The 18,246-nt window shown below is 35.7% G+C and overlaps 1 protein-coding gene across 3 annotated transcripts in view; it reads right to left on the bottom strand.

Moving 5' to 3' along the window:
- Positions 1-18,246, bottom strand: part of ATRNL1 (attractin like 1) — a 746,492-nt gene that overhangs the window by 548,260 nt on the left and 179,986 nt on the right. For all 3 annotated transcript variants that reach the window (XM_065923396.1, XM_065923397.1, XM_065923398.1), the window contains exon 18: positions 17,366-17,584. In XM_065923396.1, coding sequence (XP_065779468.1) covers positions 17,366-17,584 — 219 coding nt within the window. The remainder of the gene's footprint in view (positions 1-17,365; positions 17,585-18,246) is intronic.

The following is an 18,246-nucleotide window of genomic DNA, read 5'->3' as shown; positions in this document are numbered from 1 at the left end:
TAGCCTTTCCCTTCTCCAGGGGATCTTGCCAGCCCAGGGACCAAACCCAGGTCTCCCGCATTGGAGGCGGACTCTGTACCAGCTGAGCCACAAGGGAAGCCCAAGAATACTGGATTCAGTGGCCAGCCCTTCTTCAGGGAATTTTTCCGACCCATACCTAGAATGACCACAATTATGTTTTGAAATGTATAAATACGCCCATGGAAAATGGTAGTTATCTTTGTAAGATATTTCTACATTATCAATTTTCTTTAAGGAGAACTTTAGTAAAGATTTTTCTACATCATCAATATTCTACTATCAACTTGTATTACTATTATAACAAGAAAAAATAATGCTAAGAACTTTAATTTTTTAAAATTGTGCTTAAAACTTTAAGTCATTTTTTATAGAAAATTTTATGTAAGGCCACTAGGGTTAATTCACTCAGCTTAAATACTTAAAAAAGTATTATCTGAAAAAGTCAGAGTAAGAGACAGGTTACTACAAGTATTTTTATGAAACCCCTGGCAACATTTTTTTCATCAGAAACATAAATACCTTAACTTCTTAAAAATTATGAAATTTAGTAATCTCATCTAATATCCTCCTCAAAGATTACCAGTGAAATAATAAGAAATTTGCCAGCAACAACAGGAATTGGAGTGTGATGTTATTGCTGTAGTTATTCAGTCTCTCAGTCACACCCTACTCTACGTGACGCCATGGACTGTAGCACGCCAGGCTTCCCTGTCCTTCATCATCTCCCGGAGCTTGCTCAAACTCATGTCCATTGACTTGGTGATGCCATCCATCCATCTCGTCTTCTGTCATCCCCTTCTTCTCCTGCCTTCAGTCTTTCCCAGCATCAGGGCCTTTTCTAATGAGTCGGCCCCTCATATCAGGTGGCCAAAGTATTGGAGCTTCTGCTTCAGCATCAGTCCTTCCAATGAATATTCAGGACTGATCTCCTTCAGGATTAACTGGTTGGATCTCCTTGCAGTCCAAGGGACTTTCAAGAGTCTTCTCCAACACCACAGTTCAAAAGCATCAGTTCTTCAGCTCTCAGCTTTCTTCGTGGTCCAACTCTCACATCCATACATGACTACTGGAAAAACCATAGGTCTGACTAGACGGACCTTTGTTGGCAAAGTGATGTCTCTCCTTTTTAATTCACTGTCTGGGTTTGTCATAGCTTTTCTCCCAAAGAGTAAGCATCTTTTAATTTCATAGCTATAGTCACCATCTGAAGTGATTTTGGAGCCCAAGAAAATGAAAGTTAGTCACTGTTATCACTGTTTATTCATCTATTTGCCATGAAGTAATGAGACCAAATGCCATGATTAGTTTTTTGAATGTTGAATTTTAAGCCAGTTATTTCACTCTCCTCTTTCACTTTCTTCAAGAGGTTCTTTTGTTCCTCTTCACTTTCTGCTATCAGGGTGCTGACATCTGCATATTACCTGAGGTTATTGATATTACTCCCAGCAATCTTGATTTCAGCTTGTGCTTCATCCAGTATGGCATTTCACAATAATAAGTTAAAAAAGCAGGGTGACAATATACAGCCTTGATGTAATCCTTTCCCAGTTTGGAACCAGTTCATTGTTCTATGTCCGGTTCTAACTGTTGCTTCTTGACTGGCATACGTGTTTCTAGGAGGCAGGTAAGGTGGTCTGATATTCCCATCGCTTTAAGAATTTTCCACAGTTTGTTGTGATCCACACAGTCAAAGGCTTTAGTGTAGTCAATGAAGCAGAAGTAGATGCTTCCCTGGAATACTCTTGCTTTTTCTATGATCCAACAGATGTTGGGATGACAACTCCATAAATAAAACTAGAAAGTAGCAACCTACTATATCTCTGGGAATCAAAGGAGGACTTCTGGCATAATGCTACTCAACTGTAACCTTCCTAAAAGTGAGAAGTTCTGAAGGCAGCTCTGGGTTATGGTGCAATCAAGAAGCATATCACTGGTATGCCTCCATACTGCTGCTAGAATGTGATACAGGAAAGTCTAAGGTTCCAAGTAATGAATATACCATACAGAAGGCTGATGTAGTTTAGACCTAACTGCTGGAAAATTTTCCAGGAAAAAAAAAAACATATGGTCATTCTTGCAGTTTGTAACTAGTATGGCAGCAATGGCAAAGGAGAAGGCATGTTATAGAGAGCAGGGCCCAGGAGTAATGACTGTATCAAACACACAGGAAAAGGATACACCATGAAGCCTAGGACGATGCTCTATTCTCCACTACCATCAGCTTGTTGGATCAAAAGGTAATGTAAGCTTGTACCTAACAGTTCTTCCAGGATTCACTGTTACTTGAAAGGTTCTAATAACAATTTGGTTCTGTACCATGAGTAAAACTAAAGAGAAGTCATCCATACCATTTTGTTTAAATTTTAAAACTAGTCCAGATGGCTCTTCATTTATATACATACAAACAGAAAAAAACTGAAAACAGAACATAATGAAAAATACAGCATTTGATATGCAAATAAAATACATAGTTTTGAAAAATATGTGTGCTCTAAAACAGATGTAAGACATTAAAAAATATATGCTTGGCATTCTCAATAAAATTCAAAAAAATACACACAGAAAGTTAAGACTAAAATTTACCCAAAACTTTTTTTTCAAAACATAGCCCTTTAAAAGAAAAGGGAATTAACATTGCTAAAAATAAAACTGGGATTCAAAAGAAGAATGTTAAAGAGAAGCTTGAGCTAGTGACAGAAGTTTACTATACATGGGAATAGACAAGCAAGAGCTAGTAGGTTTGGGTTTCAAAACCCAGAGGACCAGGAGACATAATCTCTGGCATACTTAAGAGATAACCTGAACCATATTTATAATGCTTAAATCCTTCAAGTGTAGCCTCTCTGTGTAAAAGGTACTAAAATACATCTAAGCCCAAAGAAGCAGAAAAGAACATTAAGTCCACTGGCATATTGTATGGAAGACAAAAGTCACTTATGATAGCCTGTGCCAATCAGATGGGTTGGGTTGAAATTCACATTGTCTATAGGGTAGAGAAACCCCAATATTAAACAACAGCATTAAAACCTGCTCTATAAATAAGAAAAGCCTCATGCAGCTTGCAAAAGCAGATGTAAATGGCCTCCTGAAATATTTCTTCAAATCAGGTCACACAAGTATGTCAGGCTCTGCAGACCACAGAATCTCTTCACAACTATCACTGCTGTCTTTGTAGTGAAAAAGTACCCATATACAACATACAGACAATCGATAATAGCTATAATCCAGTAAAATTGTATTCATAAAAATAGGCAATCAACAGGTTTGGCCATCAGACCTTGGTTTCCAAATCTTTGATACAGAAAAGAAAAAAAAAAAAAAAAAAAAAAACCAACACTTACTGAATTAAACCTCAAAATGAAAAATTATAAGCCTCATAAAGAAGAGTCAAGAAAAAGAGAGGGAGATAATCAAAATGAGAACTGACACCCTAAGAATTTCAGTAAAAGGACAGTTACAAGACAATAAAAATATTCCAAGCAAAAGCAAAAAAATGGAGAAAACCATGTTTAAGGAAGTAAAGGTAGATATTACTAGATTACAGTCTCATCAAAAAGAAAATATCAAAAAAATATAAAAATTGTAAAAAATAACTAATGGAAATGATAAAAATAGAACAATAGCTGAAATGAAGGACTTCCAGATGGTCCAGTGGTTAAGACCCCATACTTCCACTGCAGAGGGCACAGGTTCAGTCCCTGGGGAACTAAGATCCTGCATGCCATGCAGTGTGGCTAAAAAAAAACAAAAAGTAAACAGAATTCTACAAATACTGGGGGGGCGGGGGGAAGCACTACAAAAACTGAAATGAAAATATACTACAGAGAGAGATTCGACAGTAAATCTGAACTGTCAGAAGAATTAGAAAATGTGAAGAGAGATCAACAAAAACCATGTCAACTGAAGAATAGAGAAAACAAAATGAAGAAAAATGAACAAAGCCTCAGTTAAATGACAAGCGCCATATCTATATGTAATGTGAATCTATACGTATATGGGAATCTATATGTAATGGAAATTTGGGGGGATAGGAAAGAGACAAAGAAGGTTAAAATTTACTTGAAGAAATAATTCTTTAAAAGTCCCCAAATTTGATAAAAATATTAATCTACACATCCAAGAAGACTGATTATTCATTGAAAGGACTGATGTTGAAGCTGAAACTCCAATACTTTGGCCACATGATGCAAAGAACTGACTCATTTGAAAAGACCCTGATGGTGAGAAAGACGAAGGCAGGAGGAGAAGGGGACGGCAGAGGATGAGATGGTTGGGTGGTATTACCAACTCAATGGACAAGAGTTTGAGTAAACTCTGGGAGTTGGTGATGGACAGGTAAGCCTGGCGTGCTGCAGTCTATGGGGTCACAGAGAGTTGTACACAACAAGGCAACAGAACTGAACCAAGAAGCCTAATGAACTTTAACTACAATACATATGAACAGACTGAAAATACATGATAATAAAAGTGATGAAAACCAAAGACAAGTAGAAAATCTTGAAAGCAGCAGGAGAAAATATTACTTCTCACTTACAAAAATCCCAATAAGATTAATAACTAACTTTTAATCAAGAAAAATGGAGATCAGTAGGCATTGAAATAATATATCCAAAGTTCTCAAAAAAAACATGGTCAATCAAAAATTCTCTATCCAACAAAACCACTTTTCAAAAATTAAAGTGGAACATTCACAGATAAAAATTGAGAGAATTCACTGCCAGGAGATATACCTTACAAGAAATACTAAATCAAGCTCTTTAAGGAGAAAGCATGTGACACCAGACAGTAATTTAACTCCACAATATAAAACAAAGAGCACCAATAGCATAACTGTCATTTGTAAAAGACAGTAAAAATATCTATTTTGTCTCCTTTCTTCTTTTTCCTGATTTTTACAGGTTGCATTTTAAATGATATAAGGGTATTGTTGGGCCTACAAAACGTAAAATGTAAAGTACTTCCCAATAACAGCACAGATGAAGTGCATGGGAAAAAAATCTATATTGATCTAAAGATATAATGTGGTATTACTAGATGGTAACACAGATTCACAGGAACAAATGAAGAAAACTAGAAATGGTAAATACAAAGATTAACAAAAGCTAAAGGCATATACTCATCCTCCTTTCTTTCCCTCAGATTCTTTAAAAGACATGAAATTATATAAAGTGATAACTGTAAAATGTACTCTTTGGTTTGTAATATATATCGATGTAATATATATGAAGATACCACAAAAAAGAAGAAAGAAATTAGACCTATTAAAGTAACATTATTTTATCTCATTGGAATTAAGTTAGCATAAATGAAACATATTTTAATAAGTTAAGACATATAAAGTAAACCCTAGAGTAACCACTAAGAATATACCTCATAAAATGTAATGAAAAAGTTATTAAAAATTAAAATGCTATATTATAAAATATTTACTTACTGCAAAATAAATAAATAAATGAAAAGTGGAAGAACCAAATTCATCATATACAGGGGGAAAATAACATAAATCCAATTACATCAAAAATAACATTAAATGTGAACAGATCAAATGATTCAATCAAAAGGCAGAAAAGACAGACTAGATGAAAGACAAAGAGCTAACTACGTATCATTTATAGGAAACACATGTAAATATTCACATGCAAACAGCAACCACAAGAAAGATGGGATGGCTTTTAAAATGTTACCAGAGATGAAGAGGGACACTTCAAAATAATAAAGAGGACAATCCATCAATAAGACATAAAAATTATAAACACACAGGCATCTAATAACAGAGACTTAAACTACATGGAGCAATCACTGACAGAAATTAAAATAGAAATAAAGAATTCAACAAAAATAGTTGGAGACTTCAATACCTCACTTTCAATAGTGAATAAAAGAACTAGACAGATGATCAGCAACGGATTAGGAGATTTAGAAAACACTATAAACCAACTGGACCAAATAGAAACAAATTAAAAAACCCATTTAACAGCAGCAGAATATACTTTATTCTCAATTACACATAAAAAACTCCTCAGGTCTTAAACCTCAATAAATTTAAAAGGACTGAAGCTATATAAAGTATGTTCTCTCACCACAACTGAATGAAATTAGAAATCTATGGAAAAGCCACAAATTATGGAAATTAAGCTACATATTTCTAAATAATGAATGGATCAAATAACAATCATAGGAAACTTAAAAATTACTTTCAGATGAACTAAAATAAAGCATAACATACCAAAAATCTTACAAGATGCGGCAAAAAGACTGTTCAGAAAGAGATTTATATTGTAAAAGCCTTCATTCAAAAACAAAAAAGGTCAAACATATCTACCTAACTTTGCACCTTAATAAACTAAAAAATTAATAGAAAACTAAACTCAAAGCAAGCAGAAGAAAGGAAATTAATAAAAATCAGAGTGAAAATACATAAAATGCAGAGTAGGAAAAGAATAAAGAAAATCAATAAAGCCAAATACAAATTGTTCCTTGCAATATGCAACAAAATCAACAAAGCTTTATCTAGACTAACAAAGAAATTTAAGAAGACACATTATTAAAATCAGGAATGAAAGATGAGACATACTACTGATAAAGACTGGGAAAAAAAGACTGTAGGGAAATACTAAGAGCCGATAAAGCACATAACCTAGATGAAAGGGGAGATTCCTAGAAAGATATTACCAAGAAGAAATAGAAAATATAACAGTAAGGAGATTGAGTTAGAAATCAACAAAGTGCGAGAAAAGTGTAGCCCAAAAGCAGGAGGCTTAACTCATTAATTCTAGCAAACATTTTAAGGAGAATTAACAACAATTATTCACAAACATTTCCAAAACACAGAAGCAAAGTGAACGTAAACTAGGAACAGCAGGCAACTGTCTTAACCTGATAAACGACATGTATAAAAACTTTATAGCTAACAACATATTTAATGGTGAAAGACTGACAGCTTTCCTTTTAAGGTCCTCACTTGTCACTTCTAACACCAGTGTACTGAAGCTTCTGGACAGGGCAATTAGGCAAGAAAAAGAAATAAAAAGCAACCAGATTTAAAAAGAAGAAAACTAACTTTGATGCACATGACATAATCTTGCACACAGAAAACTAAAAAATCTATAAAAATTATTTAATCTACTAATGTCTTTAGCAATGTTACAGATCATTTACAGAGAGATCAGTTTCGTTGTATTGATATACATTTACAATGAAAAATTTGAAAATGAAGTTAAGAAAACTACAAAATATCACCGAAAATATTAATGAAAAGTCATCTGCATTCATGAATTAGAAGACTTCATATTAGGATAGCAATTCATCCTAATTGATCTGCATATTCAATGCAAATTCCAAAACATTTCTTTTTTATAGGAATAAACGGTAGATCCTAAAATTCATATTGAGAAACAGAAGCCCAGACTAGGCAAAAGTCTTGATAACAAGAGAGTTAACAGTACTGACACTTCCCAATTTTAAAACTTAATTCAAAGTCTTAATAATCAAACCATGTGTCATTGTCATAAGGATAGACATGTAGATCATGAAACAGAATTAGGTACAGAAATAATACCATACATCTATGGCCTATTGATATTCAACAAAGGTGTCAAGAAGTTTAAGTGGGGAAATAAGAGTCTTTTCAACAAATAGTGCTGGGACAGCTTGATATTCACATGCACAAGAATGAGTTTGGACCCACACTTCACAACATATATAAAAATTAACTAAAAATGATCAAAAACTTAAATTAAGAGCTAAAATTATAAAAATGTTAGAAAATACAGATGTAAATCTTCATGACTTTGGATTAGGTGACAGTTTCTTAGATATGACATCAAAAGCTTAAGTAACTAACAGAAAAAGATATACTAGACACCATCAAAATAAATTTTTTAAAAACTGTCTCAAATGACATCATCAAGAAAGTGAAGGCACAACCCACAGAATAGGGGAAAATATCTGAGAATCATATGTCTTATAAGGATCTCATACTCAGAACATATAAATAACTCTTAGAATTCTACAATTTAAAAAACAACTTAATTTTTTAAGCGGGCAAATGATTTAAACAGATAGTTCCCATAGAAAGAACATGAATAGCCATTAAGCAAATGAAAAGAAGTCATAAGGGAAATGTGAAACAAAACCACAATGAGCTACCACTTCACATCAAGTAGGAGGACATAAAGAAAATAACAAATAATATAGGTGAAGTATATTGAAGAGAGTATAGGTGAAGAGAGTTATTAGATCCAATATACATTGTTAGTAGTAATATAAAATGATGCAGTAGCTCTGGAAAAAGTCTGGCAACTCCTTAAAAGGTTAAACATACATGTACCATTTACCAAAAACATCAACTCCTAGATAAATACCAAAGAGAAAACATGTTCACACAAAAACTTACATACAAACGTTCATAGCAGCAATATTCATAACAGCAGAAGAGTGGAAATAAGCTGAAGATCCATAAACCGATGAGATATAAATATGTGGTATGCAATTTACTATTGAAAGTGAAGTGAAAATGTCAGACACTCAGTCGTATCCAACTCTTTGAGACCCCATGGATTGTAGCCCACCAGGCTCCTCTGTTCATGTGATTTGCCAGGTAAGACTACTGGAGTGGATTGCCATTTCCTTCTCCAGAATTTAATATTACTCAGTCATAAAAAAGATGCGAAGGACTGATATATGCCACAGTATGCATAAACCTCAAAAATGTATGCTAAGTGACAGAGGTCAGACCCTGAAAGACACATTATATGACTGTGTTTAAATGAAATGTCCAGAATTGACATATACACAGAGAAAAGAAAGTAGATTAATTGTTTTCAGGTATTAAAGGGGAGAATAAATAGTGACTGGTAAAGGGTACGGAATTTTGTTTGGGGGTAATTAAAGTGCTCTGGAATTATATGATGGTGACAGTTGCACACCCACTAGCCATACTAAAATCCATGGAATTGTACACTTTAAAATGAAAGATTATATGTATGTGTCGATAAACAAAACAGTTAGAACTAATTAGATGAGATGAGAAATAATTCACCCTAATTCTTGCCATCTCTGTATGTACAACATCGATAATATTACTTTAGCCTTGCTCTCATTGAAAAAGTACAATTTCTTCCCATTTTCTGAACATGGATTGGCATCAAGATTTTTTCAGAACAGTAAAATGTAGAAGTGATGGTATGGAAATTTTGAGCTTAAGCCTGAAGAGGAAAATATACTCTGCTCTCTCTCTCTCAGAGTTCTATTTTAAAAATACCATGTAGAGCAGCCCAGTCTACACTTCTGGAGGATAACAGACCAAATACAGCAGAGAACAATCATTTGTAGCTGAGGACCCAGTGATCAACCATTCAGTTCAGACTACCAGACATGTGAGTGAAGAATTCTGAGATCACCCAAAATCAGTCAAGCAGCCAGATAACTTGAACTACACAGAAAAATCAGGATAGTCTGGCAGAAGAATTGCCTAGCAGAATTCAGGAAAACAGATGATACAGAATCATGAATAAAACTGTATTAATACAGATATCCTGAAGTGTTAATGCTAAATAATAATAATTAAAACACAGTTCTAAGAGAAAACTGGAAAAATGTGAAGAATCAGTGAATTGAAACACCGATCAAGGGAGACACAAGGACGTAAAATACAGACAAGACAGTAAGAAAAGATGGGGAGATGATGAAAAAGCCTAACATAAGTGAAGCCAAGCCTTCAAATAGGATAGATGCAACATCTGAAGAGATAATGGCAGAAAAGTTTACAAACATATGAGAAACATCTACAGAGCAAATAGTCTACACAATTCAGTCATAATTTAAAAAAGGAAACTAATACTTAGGTACATCATACTAAAATTACTGACATCTAAAAACTAAGGGAAAACATGTATTTTTAAAAGTCAGAGGGAAGAAAAAGACATGCTGCTTTCAAAAGAGAAACAAAAAAACTGCCAAAGGATTCTTAAGAAAAAGTAGAAGCCAGAAGAATAAGAAATTAAATCTTCTAATTACTAAAAAAAAAAAAATCCATCAACATAGAATGCTATTACCAGTAAAAATATCCTTCAAATATGAAGACACACAATAAAAAATTTTTCAGATGTACAAAAGCCAACTTATAGCCACAATTTAGAAACATACCATTTAAAAATGTTACATAAAATTCATCAAGCTAAAGAGATGTTACAGCAAAAAAAAAATTTCAGATCAATATGAAACAGTGAAGTTCACAGAAAATGGTCAATACATGGGTAAACAAAAAGATTTTTTATTACTATGATTTCCTTATGAGAAAATTATCCTTATAAAGTAAAAAAATAATGTATTATGTGGTTAATAACATATACAGGAGTAAAATATATGGCAATAATTACACAAAGAACAGGAAAAGAGCAAATGGATTACACTTTTGTAATATTCTTACCTTATACATGGAGTAGTATAATATTGATTCAAGGTAGACTGTGATAAGATAAAGATGACTATTACAATCACTACAGCAGTCACTAAAAAAAACACAAAAGAGGTATAGCTAAAAATCCAATAAAAGTGATAAAAGTGGACTTTAAAAACACTCAATTAATCTAAAAAAGGCAAAAGGGAGAACAAACACAGAGAAAAATAAAGGAAATTTTAAAAATCAATACTGTGAGGGTAGAACTAAACTCAATAATACCAATATTATATTAAATCTAAAGACTACACAATTTGATAAAAGAGACTATCAGGATAGATTTTAAAAATAAAAAAGCAAGTAGTATATGCTATTTACAAGAAATTCATTGTAAATAAAAACACTAGAAGATTTCCACTTCTTCCCATGAAGGATTAATCACTGTGAGAATTGACCTCTAAACAAAATATATGAAATGACTACTTTCATATATAATAGGCAGTTCAGGAATGGCATCCTTGAGGAAAAAGAAAGCAAAATATGGCTGCCCTGACTTGCTACCTGGAGGCAGATTTGAGGCTACAGTCCAGGGAAGGAACCCCAAACCCTCACATAGTTGAGGATAAAGATCAAAGTTCAGGGAGGCCATGGTTCCAGACCTCGTGAGGCAAAGACTAGAGAACAGAGAGCTGCACTCAGCAATCTGCAAATGGGCGCCCTTGAATCTTTGGTTGAATAATGAACATAATGTGAAATTCTGTGAAGCTGGAGAAAGAACCATCAGAAAACAGTATGTTAAAACAATGCCAAGAACTCACACAGGATTGGAAATAGCTTGTATTCCCACTAGTCAGAGTGAAGAGAATCTTAATACAAAGGGCATCAGATAGGGACCGCAGAAGGCCCTGTCTCAGCAGTGGAAATAAATCAGCCCTGAACTCAGGGCTGCTATGTACAGGCCTTGACAAATCCTAAAAACAACCTTTGAAGTAACATAACTTCATGGCAGAATAGAGTTCAACACACTAAAAGAAATAAAGCTGAATAACTTACAGAAAAATCACAATGTCCAGAAAATACCATCAAAAATAATCATCTTGGAAATTTTGATCCATGACCAGTAAATACACACAGACACACACACACACACCCCAATAGAACACACACACACACACACCCCTACACACACACACACACACACACCCCTACACACACACACACACCCCTACACAGACACACACACACACCCCAATAGAACACACACACACACACACACACACACACACACACCCCCAAATAGAAACAGAGAAAACGGCATACCAGTTGGGATGAGTAGAAAAGGATTTTTAAAACAGCTACTTAAAGTATGCTTCATATATTCAAGAATACAAAGTAAAATATGAAAATAAGGAGGAGAGAAATGGAAAATATAAAAATGACTAAAATTCAATTTATAAAGATTAAAAATATATACAAAATTAAAAATAAAGGTAGTAAGACAAGAATAGTCTTTCCAACAAATGGTTCTGGGACACCCAGATAGTCATGTACAAAAGAATTAAATTGGGTCCCTATCTTATCCCACAGTTAAAACAGATCAAAAACCTAAATGTAAGAGATAAAACTACATGTCTAAAAAGAAAATATAGATGAAAATCTTTGGGATCTTTTATTGCACATGATTTCACAGGCATGAAAGCAACAGCACAAGAAAGAAAAGAAAAAACAGAAAACACATCATTAAAATTTAAAACTTGTGCCTCAAGGACACTATCAAGAAAGTGAAAGACAACCACAGAATGGGAGAAGATACTTGCAAATCAATCTTTGGTGAGGGACTTATTGTATTCAGAATATATAAAGAAGCTTTACCGTCCAATAATAAAAAGACAAATACCCCGATTACACAATGGGCAAAAAATCTGACAGACATGTCTCAAAAGAAGAAATATTGGTAGCTAATAAACACATGAAAAGATGTTCAACATCACTAGTCACCAAATAACTGCAAATCAAAACCACAGTGAGATACCACTTCACACCCACAACAATGACTATAATCGAAACAGTATGAAATAAGCAGTGTGTGCAAGGATGTAGAATAATGGCAACCCTCATGCCCTGCTGGTGGAAATGTAAAATAATATAGCAGCTTTCAGTCAGGTGGTTCCTCCAAAGGTTAAACACAGATACCATTTGACCCAGATATCCCATTCCCAGTATGATGAAAATATGTCCACACATAAACTTGTACATAGTATTCAAGAAGTGCATTTTAAAAACCAAAAATCAGAAACACCCAAATATCCACCAAATAATGAATGAATAAATAAAACATGGCATATTCACATGATGGAATATTATTTGGTAACAAAGAGAAGTGAAGTACTGCTATAGGCCACAACACAGACAAACCTTGAAAACATCATGCCAGCATGAAAGAAGCCAGTCAAAAAAACTACAACTGTAGGATTCAATTTATTAAGATGATCAGAATAGGCAATCCATAGCTGACAAGGATAGGCAGGGTGAACAGGTATTGACTGCTAGGAAGTACAAGATTTCTCTGGGAGATGATAAAATGTTTTTAAACTGAGTGTAGTGATGGTTGCAAAAGTCTGTGAATATGCTAAAATCCATCGAGTTCTAGACTATAAATGGGTCAACTGTAGTATGGCATGCTGGTTAGTCTTCTGCATCAGTGGACGTAGGTGGTAATACCTCAGTTATTTAATCAAATGGTAACGGCCTCGCCCTGAGTGTGGTGGCACGTGCTCAGTCACCGTCTGACTCTCTGAGACCCATGGACTGTAGCCTGCCAGGCTTCTCTGTCCACAGAGTTTTTCAGGCAAGAATACTAGAGTGGGTTGCCATTTCCTACTCCAGGGGATCTTCCCAACCCAGGGATCGAACTTGCATCTCCTGCACTGGCAGGCGGATTCTGTACCACGGAGCCACCTGGGAAGTCTTGAGTGTGGCAGGGACCTGCACATATGATGGGACAGTCACTGATTGATGACTAGCTATGGCACCCGGCACAGCTGGCTTTGAGAAAGGGAGATCATCCTGAATGGACTTGGTCAGATAATCCCTCAAAAGGCACTGGTCTTGAAGAAGGAGATACAAGATGTGGGTATTTGCATTTTAATTGTGGAGACTCTACACTGCTAGTTCTGAAGATGGAAGGGGGATGGGGAAGAGAACATGATCACTCTTTAAGAACTCAAGTGGTCTCTGGGGCTCTTAGAAACAGTCACCTCAGTACTACAACCACAAGGCACTGAATCGTACAAACACGTGAATGAGCCTGGAAGCAGATTCTTTCCTAGAGTGCTGGTCAAGTATGCTGAAAACCGTCCTTCAATCTGGGTTAGTCTGATGTTTGCTCATGACTAAACTGGGTTACAGATTTGGGGGAAGAATATTACAAAGTGAAGTATCCTTCCTACCACACAACATCAGGGGTACATGATATTAACGTGACTTATCACTGGTGGTGTTAATCTTGATCACTTGTTCAAGGTGATGTACCCTTATGTTCTCTACTGTAAAGTTACAATATTTCCCCCTCCACACACTCATCATTAAAAGTGAGTCATCATGTCCAATTTATACATCGGGGTAAAGAAATTAAGGTCCACTTCCTAGAGGAAGAAGAAGAAAATGGCAACCCACTACAGTACTCTTGCCTGGAAAATTCTATGGACTGAGAAGCCTGGTAGTCTACAGTACATGGGGTCGCAAAGAGTCGGATGTGATTGAGCAACTTCAGTTCAGCTCCTAGAGGAACAAGTGTCAAGGATTTGTGGACATACGTTCGAACTATCAGAGCAGTTAAATAAATACTTATGAAGAAGATACTTGGAAGCTACACAATATCTTGTTTTTCCTCAAAGTTTCACCCACTAATTTGAACATTCTTAAGCAGATTCTTCTTACAGCACTTAACTACTATGGGATTCTAACAGTAATTTTTTATTTCCTTCAGTCATTCTTCATTTATTTACTTGCCCACATCATGCAACCTGCAGGATCTTAATTCCCCAACCAGGGATCAAACCCGGGCCCCCACATTGGGACCGCAGAGCTCTAACCACTGGACCACCAGGGAAGTCCTTCATTCTACATTTATTACTCAGAATTTTCTGTAAGAAATATTTATCCATTCTCACTTGTGTATTATTTATTCCATCATTAAATCAGTAAAGAATCATGTATATGTATTCTGTTCTTTGGGTTACAATCCAATATAGTTGTTATTTTTTTGCCCAGATTTGACCCACTGAGAACTCTTTCAGGTTGACTACGCCCCTCTGACATGCTCCCACTCTCCTTTGTTTTGTTTTGAGCACTCTCTTACTTTCTGGCCTAGACAATACTTCAGGCTAATCTTGTATTCTCCCTGCCTCAGTTGTAGAATCAGTTATTTCTCCAAACAGTCCTGGTTCGTTTCATTGGAAACAGTATTTTGAAAACAGGATGTGGGCACAGAAGATGCTCATTGCGACTGGGGCACTGTGGCTTCTAGGCCTTCTTGAAGAACTAAATTAGAAAATATATGTATATATACATCACACACCTACATATATATAAATATTAAAATAAACTTGAATTTATGCTTATATGTGAAACCAATAAATACCACAAGGTTCCGTTCTGTTTTGCTTTTTTTTCAGCTGTGCCACAGGGCATGAGGGAATCTTAGTTTCCTGACCAAGGATCAATCCTGTGCCTCCTGCAGTGGAACCACAGAGTCCTAACCACTGGAGGGCCAGCAAATTCCCCACAGGGTTCTTTATAGTCTTCACTCTTTGCATATTTTTAACTTTTTTCTCTGAAAGAAACCTGGCTCACATGAAACACAATTAATTTATATATTTGTCCAAACCTAGTAAACATATAAAGTATGGTTAGAATTGTTAGTCTGTACTATGTGAGAAACAAATTTACCAATCAGAATATAATGTTTATATAATTTTTGGCTTTAGTTTCACAGTACCCAAACAAAACACTATTTCCCAAGGTTACTTAGATCAGCTCATTTTTTTATGAAGTTATGGCATTTGCAATACAGTTACATTTACTTGTCACAGTTTGCATCCTCTGACATCCTGGCTGATTGACTTTTTTTTTTTAATTTGCAGTCAGGAAAGTTTATTTTCTGTCATATTCAGTATGGCTTGACAAATGTATAGAATCATTATCAACCACCACAGTGTTAAGAAGAACATTTTCACAACCCCAAAAGTTTCACTGTGAAGCCCTCTGGAAGGCAATCTCTGCCTTTACTACTTCTGGCAAATAACTCATCTCTTTTCCATCCCCATAGTACAACACGTGGCCTTTTGGCCTGGCTTCTTTCACTAGGCAAAATGTATTTAAGATTCAGCCATGCTACTGTATGAATCAGCAGTAAGTCCCTCGTCTTAGTTTTCACACCTTCCGAAGTTTATGAAGAAGCGTCACATTTCCTCAGCCTAACTGGTTTCAGTGCAGCACACTGCCAACGCCTCACCTAACGCAAGTCCACAGTATCTTCTGCCTGTCTGCCTCAGGATGTTTACTGGCATCAGGACAAGCTATTAATCAGACGTGCTGGTACAGCGCAGAAGTTCACACCCTCAAAGGCATCGCTCAACTCTCAGTGGAGGAGAGACATGGATCAATACCCCACTCTCCTAGTCCTTCAGTGGTTTAACCCTGAGGAGCATTCTACATATTTCTTCAAAGGTCCCAGCGGGTCTGAGTTCATACCTCCCAGTATAGTATCCAGCTTCATAATGCACATATTATTGGTTTTCCTCTCTTCTCTGAAACTCTCTATTGCTTCAATTATGCTTCCCAGGTTCATCTCGTAAATAAACTATCTCACCCAGTCCTTGTGTCTTCTGGAACATTCTTTCCCCAGACAGCCCCATGGTTCACTCCCTCAACTACTTGAGATGTTTAATAATCATTACTCCTGAGAGAGATCTTCTCTTACCACTCTATTTTAAATTGCAAGCCTTATCTCCCTTCCCTGATTTATTTAATAGGACTTAGGACCATCTAACTTATAACCACACACACACTGTGTGTGTGTGATTAATTTCAATTAGAATACAATTAGGCTCAACTAAGTGTTTACCTGGTGGCTCAGCTGGTAAAGAATCGGCCTGCAGTGCGTGAGACCTGGGTTCGATCCCTGGGTTGGGAAGATCCCCTGGAGAAGGGAAAGGCTACCCACTCCAGTATTCTGGTCTGGAGAATTCCATGGACTGTATAGTCCATGGCGTTGCAAAGAGCTGGACAGGACTGAGCAACTTTCACTTTCACTTTAGGCTCAATTAATGCAGTGGTTTTAGTCAACTTTTTAAATTGTTATGTCCCTAGAATGTAAAACACTCTTTGCACATAGTAGGCACTCAATAGAAATACACTGAATAAATTAATTTTTCAAGAGGTTGATTTTATTCCATATAAGAACCAACTTCCTATTTTGAAAACTCCAAAAACTTTACTGACCTTCAAAATTGAATGACACCAAACACCAAAGGTCAAATGACTCTATCAAGCATATTACACAAAATATTTCCATACTTAGCATGAAGCTTGACTGAATCCTCTGAGTTGCCTTTGAAGTCTAAGATATTATATTACAAACAATAAAAGACTATACTACAGTATAGAAATTTGGTATGGAACCAATGTTATTTTTCCTTGTAATAGTTCACATGAAACCAAATCTGACAATTATATATCATGCATCTGGTTAGCCTATTTAATGATTCCAAGCATAATATCACCTATACAACAAACATGGATATAGGAAAGAATTTTTTTAATCCTTTATTTTCAGTCTTATTTCCATTATTATTTTTTTCCTAAATCTTTTTATAAGAAAAGAAAGTAATTCTTGGCGTCTTTGAGCAGAAATTAAAATTTCTTTCAGAATATTTTTATTACCTGGACACTGGATAAAGGACCACTCATAGTTCTTCTCTTTAGGGCAAAGACTGGTATCAAGAAGCATCTCATTATTAAGCATTCCAACAAGCTTCATTGGTCCCCGGGAAGACCCTTCAATGCAGTGTCCTCTTCCAGTATTACTAGGATCATTGCACCAGCCACACCCAGGTTGTTCCAAACATTGTCCACAGGTCCTCAATCCAGAACAATTTTGGGCTGCATGGCAGAAACATTATTAATAAATATGTTACACGACTTTATATTCAAATGGAATTGCAAGCTAATGGAAAAATAAATATGACCTGGAAAAAAGACAGTAAAGGGTCATCTATGGTTAATGTAAATATTTTTTGTAATAATAAGAAACAGCAATTACTTCAAGAGCAAATAAAGCATACATTATGAATAAAGAAGAGGTGAATGGACTGGCATGGAGAAAAATGAAGTCAGCATTCACACACTTCTGAGAACTGTGCCAGAACTAGGACCTTTTGAGAACTGATGCAGGCGTCCATAGACCATACTTACCATCGTCCTTGATACAGAGCAATGTTAGCTCTTCTTGTGCCCAGGAAGTGCCTCGAAGGAAAAACTCTGCATCTGCCTGTGAATGTCCACTCTTAAGTCATGCTTACCCACTCCCTGAGATAGCTGACCCCAGCATGGACAATGCTCTCAAGGGTCCAAGATACTAGCATTTGCCTGATATGCGATGTTTAAAAGTAATCTCACTCAAAGAGCCAAACTTAACAGGAATATGGAAACTGGATACTCTACCTCAGCAGGCAACCAGCAGGCCAGGTTCTCTCTGACTTCCAGGGCTGCAGAATATTATCTCACTGAAGCTCAACCTTTTTCTGTTTAACTGATATATAGAC

The sequence above is a fragment of the Muntiacus reevesi genome, chromosome 2 (genome assembly GCF_963930625.1).
Source record: "Muntiacus reevesi chromosome 2, mMunRee1.1, whole genome shotgun sequence".
In the NCBI taxonomy this organism is placed as follows: Eukaryota; Metazoa; Chordata; class Mammalia; order Artiodactyla; family Cervidae; genus Muntiacus; species Muntiacus reevesi.
This window is presented reverse-complemented; position numbering and strand designations above follow the sequence as displayed.